The sequence below is a fragment of the Hirundo rustica genome, chromosome 5 (assembly GCF_015227805.2).
Source record: "Hirundo rustica isolate bHirRus1 chromosome 5, bHirRus1.pri.v3, whole genome shotgun sequence".
Lineage (NCBI taxonomy): Eukaryota > Metazoa > Chordata > Aves > Passeriformes > Hirundinidae > Hirundo > Hirundo rustica.
Window position 1 is genome coordinate 54989791 of NC_053454.1, and position 19679 is coordinate 55009469.

The 19679-nt window shown below is 42.0% G+C and overlaps 1 protein-coding gene across 3 annotated transcripts in view; it reads right to left on the reverse strand.

The window, feature by feature from the left end:
• The window catches only part of ADGRL3 (adhesion G protein-coupled receptor L3), a 479174-nt gene that overhangs the window by 244181 nt on the left and 215314 nt on the right, over window positions 1–19679 (reverse strand). For all 3 annotated transcript variants that reach the window (XM_058420608.1, XM_058420609.1, XM_058420610.1), the window contains 2 exons: window positions 8715–8735; window positions 7763–7976 (listed from right to left, as the gene is read on the reverse strand). In XM_058420608.1, the coding sequence (XP_058276591.1) occupies window positions 7763–7976; window positions 8715–8735 (235 nt within the window). The remainder of the gene's footprint in view (window positions 1–7762; window positions 7977–8714; window positions 8736–19679) is intronic.

A 19679-nucleotide genomic window follows, 5' to 3' on the forward strand; every position in this document is an offset into this window, starting at 1 on the left:
ATAGTTCTCTGTTGTTGTCTTGCCCATAACTCAGTCTTCCATTTCTCACAGTGTCTCTGTGATAAAGTTTTTCCCTTCCTTGTCACCAGCCCTACTCTGGGTAAAAGCATGTAATATACTGCCTGCTACCAACTGCAGCTCTCGGTAACAGACTGAATTCTGAGGCCATAATTCAGTCTGGAGACTCCACTACTGCCCATAAACCACTCCGTGTCTCCCAGTTTACGATGTCAGCAGGACTCAAGCTGAATTAAGGCTTCTACTCAATATAACTGACAACAATGTATTATCTTATACATAATGCATAGAAGATGGCTCTAATCAAATTCCATATCCTGCCCTTTCTTTACATCACAAATGTGGCCTGGCATTTCTTATGCACTCCACTTACTGATACATAAAATCCTTCTCCTGAATTACAATGGGCAGCAAAACCTGTTCTTGAGTCACTACTTCCAGTAACTGTCATTCCTTCCCTCTTTTTCCCAAAGAGGTTGAAATAATCTTCGGTTTATCCCTCTAAAAAAATGCACTCTTAAATTTAGGACCACATTGAACCGATCATCCAGGAACATTGCCTGCATCAGTCCATTTATTTTCGATGCTGGCAAGCAAATGTTTTGTGTCCAATAGATATCTTTTGCCTGTTTGCATTTGGTATCAGCAGAGTGATCACACAAAATGCAAAGCCACGATGCCAAATTGCAAGCGTGCAAAGGTGCGGGAGGTCTGCAGGGAGCACTTCCAGCCCTGCAGAGAGGCACAGAAATCCCAGGCACACACACAGAGGGTGTGGTATGAGCCAGTGCTGGTTTTACACGTCTTGGAATGGAATATGGAGTTCAAGCTCCAAAGATCCCACAAACGATGCAGTCAAAAACACGCTGAATGAAAGCTTTGAAATGTCCTAGAGAACAGACAATTCCCTGTGTATAAACCAAATTTCGACCTCAGGCACAGACTAACTGAGCTCTTTTGTACATGAAGAAAGAAGCAAAAGAAAGTGATATGGATGCATTACTTCAAAGCCATCTCACCTCACAGCCCTTCAGACCTTATTCCTAACCAGAATACCAAGCAGAAAAGGAGTGTGCGCACATCTTTCTAATCAAAAGAAATTTTTGCTTTTTGTTGTTGTTGTTTGTTCGTTGCACAGATTTAAGCCTTGTGACAAGAAAACCAAGCAACTGAAGGCCAACTCCTGAGACAGCTTCATATGACTGCCACATTCAAGCGGACAGAAGATGCAGGAAGACTGAGCAAAAGCATCTTTGCTGTTTATCACTTCAGCTATTTAGGTAATGGACAGCAGGTGCCACGGGAAGCATGCAGATGCCTGGCTTTAAATTTTGCTCTTTGGGCACTTCAGATGATGCTTGCATGGTACAAAACCTGTTTCAGCAAAAGCAGGGAACAACACCCAAGAGCCTAAAGCTGCATCTTTCCTAAGCACCCTTCTTGTGGTTCCAGGACTCCGCTGCCAGCAACACATCCATCGTTGCCCAACCTTTCCTCCCACCTTAACAACTGAGCTGCTGCTCTCAACAAGTCTCAAACACTCAGAAGAAAGAGATGACAGGAGTATCTTTCACACAGGTCTTCTCCCACAGGCAAAAGCTACAGGTGAAAGGCTGCCAAGGGCTGGCCAGTTCCTTCCCTCTGACAGGCTGGATGTGGCCTTTCACACTAGTAAAGTAATGGATGCAGTAATAAACCTGGACTTTTCCTGCATGGTTTTCAGCTCATCATGCGTTCAGAGATTCTGAGGCCACTTCAAGAGATGGTTTACCCAAGAGATTATCCTGTGTTTTCTCTTTGTCATTCAAGGCCAGGGCTGGGGGGAAACTGGAAAGAAACAAAACAAAAAACTAAAACGTAGAGAACAGTGAGGAGTAATTCCTCCAGCCTGCCCACATCAAGGAGGCCTTTCCCTCTGGCCACAGGGGCTGCTGGTCGCATGTTGTTTTCTTGGCTCAAGTCTGGATTTTCCCAAATGGCAATGCATTGGAGTCACATGCTACCAGCAACCAAAACCCAACAGCCACAGCACAACACAACCCTCTATTTATTTATTTCTTTTAAGTGGGGTGTTTTACAGCTGAACACAGCTACCAATCGGTACCCAGGGAGGCGTAAAGCACTATTTTTGATCTACAGAGCCTTCCACAGTTTGGAACCTAATTACCTTCAGAAGCTACTGCCTCCTCCTCATCTGTTACCATGGCAGCTGCAATCATCTGAGATGTCTGAGCCTGCAAATCCTGATTTCCTAGGGTACCAGGGCAATTCCAAGGGGTTGTCACTTTAAGAATTTACTCCAACATCATTTTCAGGAAAGGAAGAGGTAGGATAAATTAAGACTGTGTAGACTGGGAAGTAGCAACCTATTTTAGAGTGATTCAACAGCCCAGTGCACAAAACCCCACTAGAACTTACTCTCACTGTTTGGTTATTTTTGATTTTTTCCCCTGTCTTAGCAATATAGCGTATGTGCCCTTGTCCCAGGGTCAAGGTTCAGGCGAGATTAAAAGAATTCCCTACGTTTTAAAATCTTTCCACATGGTGAAAAAATAGATGGTTTAACCAAGTGGCAAGGCTTGTTTTCTAACCTTTAAAATCAGAATTTAGGGAGCGTGAGTTTCAGTGTTCCCCATTGATTTCTACTAGTTACAAAAACTGTTTAACTGAAACATTAGTATTTTTCCATATTGATGCTTTTCACGTGGAGATCTCAAAGCGCCAGACTTAGGCTTCCCAGAAAGCCTAGCTTCCCACTGCAGCATCTCAGTCCTTCAGAAATGTACTTCTCATGCCATCTGTGTGGTAACAAATTTAGAAAAATGAGTAGTATCTTGGCAGTCTGAGCAAAATGTGCTCAGGATGCAGAGGAGGGTGGTGGGGGGTTCCTACCAAATAGGGCATTCAGTATCTGAGTCAGAGATGATGACAGCATCTAAGCAGGGGGCTGTTTTCTAAGAAATATGCCATTAATTTTGTGGAGCCTGACAACTGTGCTGCAGTTCAGCTGAAGCCATCCCCTTCGGTCCTGCTGATGGCCTTGTCAGTACAGAGCCTCCAGGTCTGCAGCTCTCCTTGTCCTCTGCACCTTCCCACGTGCACTGCAACAAGCTACTCAATATAAAAGACTCTACAAGAACATCCCAAAACTAGTTTGTTCAAATCCAGTGGCCATTTTATGAATGCCCAACGTGAACGATCCTATTTGTAAAATACAGGTAATCCTGCCTCTTTATTTCCCAATGCAAGTGCAGATCACTGACATTTGAGAAGTGTCTTGAAAATTGCAGGAGATGATAACATCAATAACAGCACGCCATGAGATGCAATATTATTACAATAATAATGGCACTCATTTCAGACTCCTGCATTTTTCAGGTCATCAACCAAAAACATTAGCAAAACATGGCCCTTCAGGAGATGAAAAATCTTTGCAGTGTAATGCAAGCTGCTTCATTCAATTTATTTATTCTCCCCTATGCTGTGCTAAGTGCCTGCTACCATCCCTCCAACTACCAAGACAATTGTGAGTGCCCCTTTTCACATAAAAAGATTAGGCCCTCCGATAAAACTAAAGGGAAATATGAGAGCAACTGACCAGAGTCTTACATTCCTGCAGTCTTACACTTTTTTTTTTTCCCCTTTAATTCTTGACCTGCAGTCTCCATCAATGATGTCAACACCGAAACCACAGGGACAAGCCATGCAAATCAGACTCAAACCTAAAGGAAATCAGCTCAGCTAAGCTACTGCAGACCCAGCAGGACATCTAGTACCTCCCAGCTGTGCCTCCCTTCAGGGGAGAAGAGAGGAGAAAGCTGAGCAGCTTTTAGCAGCCCTCATCCCCAAGCCAGAAACGATAAGAGCAGCATACAAGAGCTCTGCATGGTTCTGCTGTGGCAAAAGGCAAACACTGCCTTGCCTTCTCTGCAAACTGAGCCCTCTGCATTGCTGAGAGAGATGAGACTTCCCCAGCGAGAGCCTTCCACTTCTTCTAGGGCAGAAAGAATTTTGCTTTGATCTTGAGAACAACTGCTGAGACCTGTGAACATTTCTCCCGTCTCTTCTGCTCTGCCTGCTGATTTTGTCATTTTGCCTCATTATTCCATTCCTCCTTTCCTTCCTCCAGATTAAGAGAAGCAGATGATGGTTGGGGTAGAAAAGGATCCAAAAAGCAAAAAGAAAACTTTGCTCTTGCCTTTAGGGGGTAAAAAGAAAAGCGCTCTGTGTATGTGTACCTACATGTCAGGTACATCCTACTCTTCCTACCTGGACTACCCTCTTCCCCCCATGCTTTTTAATATTTGAGGTTAAAGTCTATGGAAAAGAATGTTCCAAACTTCAAAGCTAAATGCAAAGGTGGTATTGACAGCATAAAGCTCTGTGAACATACATGCAAAAACCTGATCCCCTCTTCTTCCTCCCCTTGCTTTCAAACCAGGATGAGAACTGGTGAGAAGCACCAACAGGAAATTCAAGAGAGCACACCAAAAGCTATTTTTTTCCCTTTTTTCTTTAGGGTGCTTTCAATATACTCAACTGTGTTAACACTATAAAAACAAAGGCAACTCCTACGGGAATAGGAGGCTGCTTTTCCCTATTGTTCACAGAGAACCCTGGCTGTTGGAGTGGATGATATGTTAATTTTGTGGCACAGTCGCTCAAGGGAGGACATAGCAAAGTCTCCCGTGGTACAGTGCACACAATTTACAAGGGGCACCGTTAGAAATTAATTATTTGTTACAGCCCTTGCAAAGATGCTTCTCCAAAGCAAATACACTATGAAGTACATTTTTTTCTAATCACGTCAGAAAAACTTCAGTTCTTCAGTTCTCACACTTTCTGAGCTGTTACGGACAACAGCTGCTCAGACGTTTGAAGAAGGAGCTGGCAAATTTTTAAAAAAAAAAACCAAAAAACAACAAACCAAAAAACCCTAAAATAGGCCTCAGAGATTTAATGTCCTATAAAATAGCTCCCTACAAGCTGTTTAAATGTCCTTTACTTCAAGCAATACTCCCAAGGTTGTAGAGTTTCAGGGCAGTACTTGCAGCAAGAACTCCTTGTGTTCCTCTGCTTAGGGGGCTCCAAAAACACACAGTAAGATTTATGCCTTTCCCTTTCAAAATAACCTCATGTAGTAGTCTGCAAAAATTAATTTATATAAGCTTACAGAAGAAAGGAACATGTTAGCTCAGGCTGTTGGGTTTGGGGTTTTTTTTTTCATGTTTTTTTTCGGTGGGGGTGGGCTGGGGGAGCAGTCACTAATACCTGCCATAAATCTGCTCAGTCACAGCCTCAGCTCACCCACTACCACCACCTCTGTCTCACAGACACTTTCCTTCCCATCTTTCCCTCTCTCCCTCCCCACAGCCATGCCAGAGCGCGTCCGAGTTGGCTGTGCAGTGTTGCTGATTAAAATCTGACAGCAGTGAGACAACTTACTGTAGAGCCTACAAGGGGACTGTGTATTTATGAATGCAATAATTAATCAATGCATAATAAGCACACACTACGCATACCACTTTTCTATCCATACACAGACAGCTTCAACTACCATGCAGGTTTCACTGTCATGACAATCTTCAGTTCCCAGTAGCTGCTCCCCCACCCTGCAGCACTAGCAAAGACAAGCTCACTGCGTTAGAGCCTGCATTAATCTGCAAACCCACCCAAACACTGCTAAGTTATTAATTTTGCAGGTAGAGGATTTCAGGAGAAACTGCCATAACTACTAGGCTGTCACAATTTTCCTTTTAAACTACTTTTTTCAGAGGCTCAGCTGTAACGTGTACTTGGAGCTGTGAGCTGACAGACTGGTTTGCATCTTAAGAACATATTTCATTTTAATGGCTTTATTTTTAAATTGTTTCAACTCTTTGAATTAATGGAGACTTAAAAAAAGAAACGAGACTGACAAAAAATGCCAAGTAGAATCTTTTCCCCTTTTTTACCTGTCTTTTAACATCAGGCTATATTTATTTTCGAGAAACTCAATAGTACCCAGTAACAGGACTGCACACCTTTTCCCCCCCTTCAGTGCCCATCCTCTTCAGCACTACTCTCTGCCCAGATGGAAGAACAGAGATACTCTGCCCCAGAGATGAGCTTCCCTAATTCTCTGCTAAGCCATTTGGGCCTGCACTGATGATACCTGGAGGTGAGTAATCTCCACAAGTTTTCATGTGGCACAGAAGACAATTATGCGCCCTCCCTGACCCAAGGGCCAATGTTTATTGCAGGCTTGCTACATGTAGGGACTGACCAGAAGGCTGCAGAGCTCTGCAAGGTCGGGGAGCTGCTCCCTGGAAGAGACTAATACATACATACTTACATATATATATAAATACTTTGTAACAGGCCACAAAGGGGATGACATGGCTTTATTCTGCCAATATGCATAGGATTAAGGGTTTCTGCTTGAAGCCACTAACAACCTGAGCAGGAGCATTACAGTAATTCCACTAAAACCACACCAAATCCAAGGGACTGGCTGATGGCACGTCGTTACCCTTCCCACTTCTCTCAAAAATGCAGCTGGCACAACCCCATAAAGACGACTTCAACCAGCAACACGAGGAGGTCCAACTTAAAGAATGGTCTTAGAGGAGCCACACGCAGCAGTGGGGACATTTCTCACAAGACTTCTCAACATTTTGAGACCTAAATACTCAACATGGAGCAGCTTCTAAAGGGAAGTTAAAAACAGCAGTTAGCACATCAAACACAGCTGAAACTCACATTGCTCACACCAGTCCATTTTAGTGCAAAGCATCTCACAGCAAACACAACAGCAAGATACTCCATTAAAACCCTGCACTGCTTTAAGCCATGAGGTCACTGTTAGGACCCAAACACTGTTGTCATGACATCAATTAGCAACGCTTTGCCTATGCCAATGCTATTATTAATACCTTGAAATACTAATCTCTATTACTAATTAACAGTCAAATGCACTAAATAATTATTCATGTATTAGGAATGTATTACTGAATTCAATTACACGTAAAGAGCTGTGACTTAGGAATCTTTCCCACAACACCACTGGTGCCAAAAAATATCCTTAAAAATTCAGCAACGTTTAAAAGGTTTTTCATAACCAAGAACACACCTCTAGGTGGAATAAACTGTTAGGCCATGGCTCCACAAGCCAGACAGGAGTCTGTCTACATGTCTGACTGTATCTCAGTTACCATTTCCAAATGCAGCAGCATTCTTTATTCTAAAGAAATTTAGCAATTCATCAATGAGAATACCAGTGCTTGCCTGGAAACTCAGATCCTCCCTAAAACTGAGCCTGGCAACACAAGGAAGGATGCAGACGCCTTTTTGTGTTTTGAAAACTGTAAATGTTATTCTAAACACAAAATATTGATTGTTTCAAGGAGATTACTGACCTTCTGTTTGAACACAGCACAAAAACTAGTGAACATGCATTCTGAGAAAGACTTCACTTTCTACATTCACTAAGAGCCTTGATATTTAGGTATTTCAGAGGGAAAATTGGGACGCAGTGAGAATCAAGATGACTGATGAGCAGCACTTAGAGGAAATGTTATTTATATTGCACGATGCTAAACCAACTCGGTTAAACCCACAGTTTAGCAATGATAGCTGTAATTCTGCGCACATATATCCAGACTAAGAACCTGCATTTTCTCATGCAAACACACACATAAACTGGTGTGTACACTCCGGATTAAAAAACCGACAGCCAGCAAACAAAGAATATTAAATACTATACCTTTGAGTCATAATCTTATAGGCATCTGGCAGATAACAGCGGATATTCTCCATCTGAGCAGGATCAGAGTCACAGATTTTATCATCAGTCCTGCCGTAGTTGGCACTTTCGATCATGATAACATCTGTTCCCGGGCAGCGCAGCTCGATGGGGTAACTCTCGCAGGACAGCTCCCTTCGGACCACAGCCATGGGCACTGGGGCACGGCTGAAAGCTGCAAGGATTAACACAGAAACACAGTCAACACTGGCTTTCCACACCGAGGCTAAAATTAAAAACGGAATCACGTTCAGCAGCAGGTTTTACCCATATGCTGTGCTGAGATAGTTTTGGTGCCATTCAGATAAGATCTGCAGAAGCAGGGTCCAGTCGCTGGCTTGCTGGCTGCCTAGAGAAATCACTTCTCCACTCAGTGACTTGATTTTCTCATTTTAAAAACAAGCTATAGATCCCTTTTATATAGGGTTTTAGAAATCCCTTATTGAAACAGGTAAATAGCAGCTATGGCATTGCTATTACTTCTACTTACCAGGTGAAAAACTAGTCAGCTTTGATATATAAAATTACAGTCCGGCGTTGTACTGTGTTGAACAAGCAAAGAAAATTTTGTGGCAACAAGCAATCCAAGCACTGGGATCCCACCTGCTCAGCAAGACTGCACCTGTCTCCTACAGCAGATGTAATAACATCTGTATTGCTCCCGGTCCTTTTCTTAGCCCTTAGAAAAAGTGATCCTAATGGCTTTTGCTGTAGCCTGCAGCATGCCAGGGGATGGCTGCAGGATCTGGCAACCATCCCAACGTTTGGGCCCTGCAGTGATACTTTCCATGGAAGGGCCAATTTATGGGACACCAGATGATTTAATCTCAGTCTTAGCTTTGCGTTGGATCTGCCTAGATGGTCAGATAGCTGGCAAATAATTGTGAAATTAAAGAGCTCTCAGAAATCTTACCTGTTTTAAAAGAAATCCAGGCTACAGTTTGCAAAAGAAAAAAAAGAAACACACTTTGAGATGCCTTGAAAACAAAGCCCTAAAGTATTAGTACACAATGTCACTTGACAACAAGCAATTGTATTTCCCATCTTTACAGCCTCTTTGATCCAAAGATCTTGAACAGCTTGACGAACGTGAATATATTAATCCCTAAATATCCACATGAAGTAGCTACACATTGTCTATCCCAACTCAGTCGCAGAAGGGTTTTGCAGTTTCCAGAAGACCTCATGGGAAATCCACGGTGATTGCTAGGAACCAAATACTTGTTTCCCAGCCTAGCACACCAGTCACAAGGTGAAATAAAAGCCAACTCCTTTCCTCCTTTATTCCTGAAGAATGAAAATTCACCCACAGCAAAAACATTTCCAGAAATAGGGATGATGTGCCCTCCCAGCTACATTTGTACACTTCCAACCACAAAACTCAACATACAACCCAAGCCTATCTCTATGTGAAGGCGACAGAGGTTTAAGCCTCCATGGCCCATCTGATACCAGGCCTCTTTCAACAACTCCCCTTCCTCCTTGTCCCATTATAAAAACACCAAAATACCCTCCCCCTAAACCCAAAATCCCATCCAATGTTCTGCGGGTTTGTTCCGTAAAATTCCCCCGTGGTACAAGCACATCAAGTTTGCTTATGGGAAGTAAGAGTATATTGATGCTTCTCAGAATACCATTTTGACCATATCAAGGCTGCCCTGCCTGTCAGGCAGCAATCCAACACACTGACTTGCACGAATCCTTCTATTACTGTCACTTGTCTCATTCATGTAGCACCAGATTCTCAGATTGCAATTTCTGTAAATCTGCAGGGATTACTTGGATATCAGACCCTCCCTGATGCACCAGAGTTGTGGACTAATTGCCAAACTCCCAGGACAGACATGTGCTTATTCTTGAATAATAGCTTGCACAATTAGCACAGCTTTAGGGTTTGGATCACTTGAGATGTCCTCCTTCCTTGAGATCGGAGAAACGGTTTTGCCCTGGGCTCATATTGCACCATATATTTTGAAATAAACTCTCACTGCCACCAACTTCTCCTGTTTCAAGACGAGGAAAATGAGGAGGGACAAGCACAAACCTCTAAGGTACACTGCCTCATTCTTACCCTTGGCTTGATATCAGTTGTCAACAAGGTGAGTGGAGGAAGAATGGGATAATGTTAAAGACAACATTTATTGAAGAGATAACCCAGCCAGAAAGGCAGAGTCAGCAAAGCCCAGCAATTTTAGCCTGCCCTACACACAGCTTCAAGAGGTATTAAGTTTGCTTACAGGGATCTGTCCACAGAAGCTTGCAGCAGGCCCTGCTCTGTCAAACACTGGACCCTATGCCAAAAGGCCAGTGCTGACCAAAAAACTTCTCATGCCAGGATGCTGATTTTGGAGAAGAGCTGTGGCAAGCTCTCCTCTCAAGCCTGTTCTGTGCTAAACCTGAGCAGATTGGTGACATGGGAGGCAGAAGGTTTCTAGCAGCTTTTGGCAGAATACTCAGGCCAAGGGCCCTCCCTCCTCCTGCCGTGTGCTTAGATGACTCCTGTTAACTGCCAAAAAAATGACAAAATGAGGTTTACAGGCAATATTAGCTGCCTGGAGCTATGGTTTGGCCCAGTCCTTGGGCAATTTGGATCTCTTTCTCTGGACAGTTAACGTAGGCTATACAAAGGGCAAAGAGTGTTGTTAATACTACTTTACTTTTTACAGTTTCCATTACAGAATACAAAACTCCTGAGCCACATGCTTCAGAAAGTGTATTTTTTTCCTCTTAATTCCTATATTATGGGGTATTTTTCAGTAAATATTCTATATCAAAGAAAGACATTAAACACATGAGGGGTGAGGAAAGCCCTGCTTAAAATCACAAAAATTAAATGCCTTAGAATTCACTCATACAAACCTGGTGCATTTGTCAAACAGCAATACTGTACAAACATAGCTAACCTTAACTATTGTGCTATGCTGGAAATAAGACATCAAGAATTACTAACAACAAATTACAAAAGCATTAAAGGTATTTCTCTACCTCAAATGGGAACACATTTCTAGTATCATGGGTGTGTCTCCTCCTGTACGTGAGACTTTACAGCATCGATCTACTAAAACTGCATGCGTATCGGTTCCAAGGATGCCCCCAAAACACCCCAAACCCAAGCTGAACACCCCTTCCCCAAAATGACAGCTCATGTTCTACTCCCCAGTAAAGAATCTCTGGACAGATACAAACATTTCCAGATTTGGCTTTAAGCTTCCTGGAATTCACCTTTTTGCCTTTCAGATAATCACTTGACTGCTTGCTCTAAGAAGGACAGCTTTCACTTACAGACACATCCCAGCGGTATCACAGAGTCAACATTTACATTTATTTTCTGGATAAAAAGCATAAAAAATTTAACACCCTAGAAAAACTAGAAGCAGCTGAACACTGTAATACAGCATGATCTATCGTGCTTTCTCCTAAAGCAATAGGCACATGTTTTCCATCCTGCCATTGTCCACCAAATCGCTTGCTCTGCATGGCTTTTTTTTTCTACTCCAGTATCTGCAATAAATACTCTGAAGGGAGATTAGAGCCTGGCTGTTTATCTCCTTGTAAACACGTTTTTTGTTGTTGTGGCCCTATATGATAATCTTACTTAATCATTTTTACTGGTTTTCCTGTAAGGAGTAAAGATGTTTTGCTTTTTGCTGTGAAACAAGATACATCAAAGCCCATCTGTGAAATACACAGCACGATTGTATTAATTCATTAATACACTTCTCTCTTCTTTGAGCAGCTCCCTATCTTCGCAGTCTCTCCTTATTTAATCTCCTAAATAAGTGACCTAATTGTTGGCTTGAAGTCAAGAGGAGCTGATGGCTGCTCACTACTTTGAAAAACAGGTGTCTTTTTCCAGGATCCTATGTGCAGACAGCCACCTAAATACAGAGCTTAAAAAGAGTGTTTTTCAAATTCTTTAACGTTTAAATGTGTGCCAACTTGAGGTTTTTTAAGTGCAGCCATTTGGTGGAAAATAATCCTCCTGAGCTTCTGCAGGGCAAAGTGAGAGCAGAGGGTGAAAAGGCAACAGATAATGACAGGATTTTATCTGGGCGATTTAGAACTCCTTTGTCTCTGCTAATTTCAGGAGCTGGAAAATTAAGTAAGTCATCAAAATCTTGTGCTTTTTCTCCCCCTCGCTTTTGACCTCAGAACATAATTGCCTCTTGTCATGCCTGCAGGGCATGGGCTTGTAGTTATCACTGTATGCTTAATCAAATGCTGAAATAGCCTTTAAATTATGTGTCTCCTTGGCTGCTAGAGACTTGTTGAGCTCTGTTACATTTAGAGGCATGATGGTAGTAGATGTACTTTTAAAAGAAAAGTGTGGGTTGATGCTTTTAATTAGGTTTTATATGCAATTTTCCCAGCAAAATCATGTTCTGGCTCAGAATTTTCAGAGCGAAATTTCAGTGCATATTTAAGGGCCATGAAACAAAAGCTGGAATTGTAGAGATAATTATTTTCACAAGCTCTGTATATGATTTGGTCTGCCCTGCTAAGTATCTGACTTACTGTTCCCAAGTGCAAACAGAGCATGCCGGGGGAAGAGGTTTCCTAGTAATTTGGAAGAATGCTTCTGTGTTTGCAATTTTGCAGTATTTAATACTCCCACAGTTCACCTTGACTCTGTGGGGGATAAAAAGATCATGAAGTGATTATAAAAAAAGGCCCCCTCCCCTTATTCTCAAGCCTACTCAGGTGTGGGTAGGAGTGGAAATCCCTTTCAGTCAATGGACTCACTCCACATTCTGAAGTGCTTTTCTAAACCAGGGCCCTACTTTTCCCTGTTAGGGTATAAAGTCTCCTTAGTGCATTTGTTTGCAGCATGCAGACATTGCTCAGTACTTCTACTCAGTCTTTTCCTTAACCCAAATTATGCCTGGTCTCTGATCTCTAGAACAACATCAGTAGCAAGCAGAAGTTTGCGTTAAAGATGGTGACAACAAACATTTCTCAAGCATCCAGTACTCCCATTTCCCAGTATTTTCACAAATATCAACAAAATTCTGACAAGCTTAAAATAGCTTGGTTGGTCGAAAGTTCTCTGAAATCTTATGATTTGTATACAAATATGGAAATACCATTCTTTCTCTCCCACTTTTTCTACAGATGCTGACAAAAAAAAAAAAAAAATAAAACAAAACAAACAACTTTGTCTTTTCTGGAGAGACAGGGTGGAAAAGCCTTTCTTCTACTCTTTAGCCTGCAGTAGGGTTAAAGAAAGGTGCATCCTGCAGACAAAGGCTGGTGCCAAGACATTGCAGCAAATGCTTGCAACATCCATATCCAGCTCCCCCGGGGAAGAAATGCAGACTGAAGGCAGCCAGTGCGGCCAAAGAGCTGAAGCCATCAGCAGTACAAGGCTGGAGAGTCCTGGTCCCCACTCCCAGCTCCACCCTATGTGCCTCAGCTGATTGCTGTCTCATCTATCCAAATGGGAACATTATCTTATCTCCCCCATTAAGCACTCTAAAATCTGCCACAGAAAGGAAGAAGAGAATTAGACATATCCTCACAAAGTGAAGCATGTGGCTTCAGCTTTGGTTTCCCCACACGAATCAAATACCGACATCCTCCTCGAACATCTTGGGCTTTCTTATTTTACAGATGATATCAAAAGCCATTTGCAACTTTCCTTTAATCACCTTCACCTTGATCCCCCTTACCCAGCAAATAGCCAGCTATGAACAGACTTCACAAACTGAAAGAGCATCTTTTTACATGATGGGATAGAGTATACAAAAAAAGAAGAGAAACAGAAGGCTGAGCAGCATCCCAGCCAAAGCAACCAAAGAAAAGCTAAAAACCAGAAAATTCCCATACACTTCCCTGTGCTGTTTATGGGGAGGTTGAGGTCAACTATCTTACGATTCCATAAATTGCTTACTCTAGCTCACAATGTAACACACAAGGGGCACCTGCTAGGGATTTGCTCCCAGCTTCTAGGAGTGAAATTAGAATAGATGTTCATCTGTAAGTTTATATCTCATGCTCTCCCCCACAATTAAAAGGATACACAGAAGGTTGCAGCAAACATGGAGAGATTTTCTGTAGAGACTGCCAAAATTCACACACAATCAGTGAATTCTCCAAGGTGATATAAAACTAAGGATACAAACAGGAGCACAACAAACTCCAAAACCTAGCCAAGTCCTAAACTGACCATCTCTGAAGCAAGCCTCTGCCTCCATGCATAAGCCTCACGGAAAGCACCTTTTATTTCTGTGGCAGATCTCCTTCCACATTTCTGGGCACCCAAGATCTCAAAACAGAGATAGACAAACAACTGTTCCTTTCCACCACCCTCTGGATGTCCAAAAAGCCCAGGAACAGCAGCCAGAGGATTAAGCACCAGAGAGCTACATCCTGGGGTAATTCTACTGCTCACTCTACCTACCACCAATACTCCTCATCTCTTTGCCACACTCAGCTGATAAATACCCTTATTCTCTTGCCTTACATTCCCAAACCCTTACTCAAAGCATGGAGAAGTTTTCCTTATGAGTAAGAAGCATTAGATTCTCTTAAAATCTCTCAGTATCTTCCTAGAGAAGAGAAAAGAAACTCACAGACAGTGAGCAAAGCATACTGTGGAAGATCACCAGAAAAAGACAGCAACAGTGAAATGGATGCATTTGCACCCAGGGATGAGTGTTCACACGGGAAATCGGTGATTGCAAGGCCCTGGGAGAGAAGAAAATAAAGTGATAAAAGAACAAAACCACAGAATTAAGATGGTAGCTCTGAACGAAGGAGCTTGACAGCAGGATGTGACTGAGGGAGGCACTGTGTGAAGACAGACTGAGCCAGGGAGACCCAACTCAGGCCTGCGGGTGGAAGCAGCCAACTGCAATACTGCGCTTCCTTTCTGAGTCTCCATTCCCACTTTCTGGGACTCATGGGCTGCAGCTTCATTCCTGAGTGACGGGAAACTCTGAGAACTGCAACAAACTCGCCTTCCAACAAGGTCTCATCCTCATCTATTTCCCCCTGTGGAGAGGTGAATACCTCCGAAGCTGACCTCTACACTGGAGCAAGGCTTCACCAAGGGTCGCCACCCTCCAAGCTGCTTAAGAGGCAGTGGTCTGGGGCAAGTCCACCTGCCAGCAGAGGGTTGTTGAAAGGTGAAGGGATCCAGCTTCCTCCCCAAGACAAACCCTCCTATCTCCAGCCACGGCTCCGCTGCCGGACGTGCATCCAGTTTTGTGCTTGCTGCACCCCTTCACGAGCAGGTCAACTCAATAATTCAATGAGAAACTAAACCAGCGGGGAGAGAAGGGAAGGGGGGTGGATTTCCGCTGGGCTGATGGAGTTGAATCGGCTCAGAAAAGGTTAGCTTAGGTCACAGGAAGAAAGCAAAAGATTTTTAGAAGGAAGGGAGGCTGAATTTAGAGTGCTTTTCAAAAATACATGACAACCTACCTTCAAATCAGAGGTCAGAAGCACAGTCCCAGCCTGAGCTAAATGTCACTTCAATGAATTTAATTAAAGCAGAAGAAACAAGTTGAGAACAACAGACAAATAAAACGTGTCCTCCAAGGGGATGTTGAATGCAAGTGCATTAATATTTAGGCCCCATCACAGCAAAAGAGCTATTTCCAAGTATCTTTGGAATCCCAGTATCTGCAGTGGATCATCTAATTTGTATTGAAAGGCGCACATTAGATACTTAGATATAAATGTTCTTTAAATTTATAGGTTTCCTTCATGTGAATTACCTGTCAAGTGTAGGAGAGCTGTGCACAGACAGGGAAGGTGTCTGAGTTGAAAGCCCTGCACTGTGGTGCTTAAGTTCTGTAACCAACCCTTATGACAAATTTGCTCTCCAGACTAACAGTGACATTAATTAAAATATCTGGCTTTTATATCCTGGTCCATAATATTGAGACTTTTTTTCCTCAATAAAGGAAGCATTAGGTTCCGAGTCACAGGGATCAGTCCTTTTTACAAATCCATACACCACAAATTTCACTGGGGTCCTTAGTAAGGAAAACCACGCCACTTATTTCTTACATTACTCAAAGTTATTGCTGTTACAACAGACACTCAACTGTCTCCAAAAAACACCCTCAAAAACTGCAAAATCAGAGAAGCTTTGACTTGGACAATGCTGAACAACCTAGATATCTCAAATTTAATACAGCACAAATTAATGTGGTGAAGCGAGTAGGACTTGAGTAATAACAGAATTTGCCCCATTTCAAATTACTCCAGTGTAGGTTTTAATTATAGCCATTAGTAAGGTTAATTTTTTAATCTCATACAAAAACTTTTATAAACCACCATAATGGTATAATCATAGAGGCAGTTAGATTAATGGGCATCAAGGGTTTAGCCTAAGAACATTAAGTAAAAAGAATCTGTTCGTAATTTTCAGATTTCATTCTATATCATAAGTTCATTTAAAATTATAGTTTGTTTTTGTTCCCATTTAAAACACTATCTTAAATTCCTAACCTTTGTAAAATAACACCAAGCTAGAAGAGCTTTCCTGTTACCAGCAGAGCTATTTTAGGTTCGCCATTAGAATGGGCTTCAGTAGGATTTAGTGGGGGCCTAGACAGATTATTTCCCAAATGTTCTTCTGCATCTTGTACCACTGTGAACTGGGAGGTGGCAGCCCTGGGCTACAGGAAGCAGGATAAGGCTAACTGGAGAAGGCCATAACACAAATGCATTCTCAGCAGTTGGAGATTCTTCAGTCCGCCATTGAAGATGAAACAGAGCCCAAATTTGACTTTTATCTCACCATATTAGGGGGGGAAAAAAAAAAAAAAAAAAAAAAAAGTATGGGGGGAGAGAAAGGGGGAAGCCCCAAACATAAAACCATAACAAAGTAACTAATCGACTCCAAAACCCAAAAAAGTCTGGAAGAGACCCAGTGAACTCAGAAGGTTCGGAAATTCTTTTAAGGCTGTCAAAGATAAGACAGGTTGCATGTATTTGGACCTTTGCTGAAGAGCTGCAAATAATAGATTCCTACCAGGTAATATCTTCTCAAAGTTAAAGTTTAATTTTGATTTACAGTTCCCTGAAAAGCCTCTGAAGGGGAACATTAAAGCTCTTGTAGAAATATCTGCATTATTACAGAAATGATGAACAGCACAGTGAAGATTACTTTGTGCTGTTTACAGACTTGTTTATCAGAGCAGTAAATCTATTTTGAAGTTTGTACTGGCTGGAAAGGAGAACTATGTGAAATCTGGAGAACTGTCCAAAGAAAAAGACAGGCAAAAAAAGAATTTCTATCAAAGTATTAGAGCCTGTCACTCAAGTATCTGTAGAAAAGTCTAGGGCCCGAAATATTTTCCATTTAAACCAACTGCTTTACATCAAAGGCCAAAAATGACACCTTTAGCGCTCATTTTACAAGAAGCTACCCAGATCTCAAACACTAGCCATCTCAAGGAATTAATATGTCTAAATCATAGATCATTAATAACTAATTTTTCTTTGTGTTTTGGCCATCACAGCTCTTTTGAGTCTCTGCCATAAATAGCAACAGGGAATTTGCTCTTTCCACTAGCCGTAACTGTAAAAGTTTTATCAATAAGTCTGATCTACCTTAAGATATTGACTTCCCAGAATTTCATTCCATTATATTTTTTATATATATGCACTTTCTTAAACTTCTAGAAAGGCATGATGCATATGAAACAGGCAAAATGGCAAGCGTAGTTTTCTACATGGCAAAATGGCATTTGGGGTCCCCTACTGAACACTCCTTAAAGGTCAACGATTTTTAGAAACCACTGGGTGCTTCTTACTGTAGGTTACCTGAGAGTAATCTACAAAGATAACCCAGTTCCCCAGCTGCTGGATGAGGTTTTCCACAGCATGCCATATACGAGCTCCAGCCCAGGAACACCGCCCTGAGATCCAAGATCCTTTTTTGCTGATACACTGACGAGAATTACAAGTAGGCTGTGCCAAGCCAATTCTTTCCAGTCCTCTGAATCATGACTCCCCAAACCCTATGACGTTTACTCCCCCTCCTCCTTTGACCTCAAAATATCAAGGATTTCACCTTGAAGTTACTAGCAGCATCAAAGAGCTTTTCAGAAGCATTTATATTCATCTGAACAGTGGCCAACTTTATTTACCTCCCCTCAATCTTAAAAACAAAGAACAGTAGGAGAATTAACTTTGGGGAAAGAACTGAAATGTGTGTACTTGCTCCAGGTGGAAATACACCTGAAGTAAAAGCAGTTTTTCAAGGAATTCACATTTTTTTGCCTGTAGTACCCCTTTTTCCTCAGCAGAAAACAGCAAAACAGTAAAACTAATTAATTACCTCCAGAAAATGGTTCACCTTCTAGGAAACACAAGTGTAATCTTGAGTGATGAAGTTTCCTATTGTGCCCACCTGCTCACAGCAAGCGCTGTGCTTAATTATTTTCCCACCTAATATAACCTGTGCAAATATTGCTCCAGAAACACTATATAGCAAGATATGGGTGCGTCAATATAAAATTTATATGCACACAATACTCAAGGTGAGTAAAAAAAAAAAAAAAAATCTGAAATAATGCTCATCTGTAGTCTCCCTGAAATGCCCTGAACATATCAACTGCTCCCAGAAAAGTCAGGTGAACAGCTGAAAGCCTGTGTGCTTTGTATTAGGGAGGGGATGCTACCCTGGCACCACCAGGACTGCCACTGCAGATCTGGCACAGCCAGGGCACAACAGCGTGGCCAAACTCGCCTTACTACATTTTTATCTGCTTAAAACACTGAATCGTGCCCTCCCACACCCCAGCAGCTGTGGAGGTGTCCCAGGATACAAATTCCTATTCATTCATTCACTCCAGCCCTCAGAGTGGTTAACAATAGCCTAAAAAAGCATTTAAAAAAGCAGCAATAACAAGTGCGAGTAGCCACAGAGACATTGTGCCCAGTAGAAAAACAAAACAAAACAACACAACCTCTTACTGGTTAAAAGGCAGCCCTACTTTATCAAAGTCCCTGCAGCACTAGACATCATAATCCATTACTTGTTCTGTGGGAAACTGTAGGGCTCCTTTGCAGACACCCATGTGCACGACTGAACAAAATGAGGGTCTGTGCCCCAAAGGACACTTTAAAGAGAAGAGGGAACGTGTGCAGGTTAGGAACAGGAGACACAGTGGCACACAAAAGGACAGTCATGCAGCATCAGTAACTAACAGGCGCAGATGCTACAACTTGAGGGCGCAATGCTCACCACTTCCATGAAAATATGGCTGAAAAAAAATTATCTAAGTTGCTTCAGGAGAAAACCACTGCAAACAACTGTGATGGATGGAAGACTCTTTTTTAATCCCTTTTTTTTTTTTTTTTTAACACAATCACTAGACTTGTTTCAAATTGTCCTCCTTCGAGAGGTAGATGAAAGAAGTAAATCTTTTGCTGATCCGTCTGGCAGCAAAAACCAGGATGTATTTGCCCAGCCTAATCAGAGAGATAGTGGGCCCAAAGGGCAAAGAAATATTTTTGACAAAATAACCTGATGAAAGAGTCCATTCCTCCTTCCCCTATAAATAAGGTGTCAGAGAGAGCAGGACTTTTTTCAAGCCCCGGCACTGCTGTGACACCAGAGGATGTTCAGGCAGAAGGACAGAGAAAGGGCTCTTGGAAAACCAAGCACTTGGTAAATCTCCTGTGCTGTTTGCCCCGATAGGTTTTGAAGGATTTTTTCAAGTTTAAAAAAAAAAAAAAAAAAAAAAAAAAAAAGGCACCAGGGAAAGGTTTCCAGAAAACTTTCCAGAAGATTATTAATTAAATTTCTAATGCAATTATGTTGCAGCACATTTAAGTGCACTTTCTAAATAGGAACTGACTTTTATCTAACAAAGGATCCACTTCAAGCACTTTTCCTTCTATCTATAATATCCAT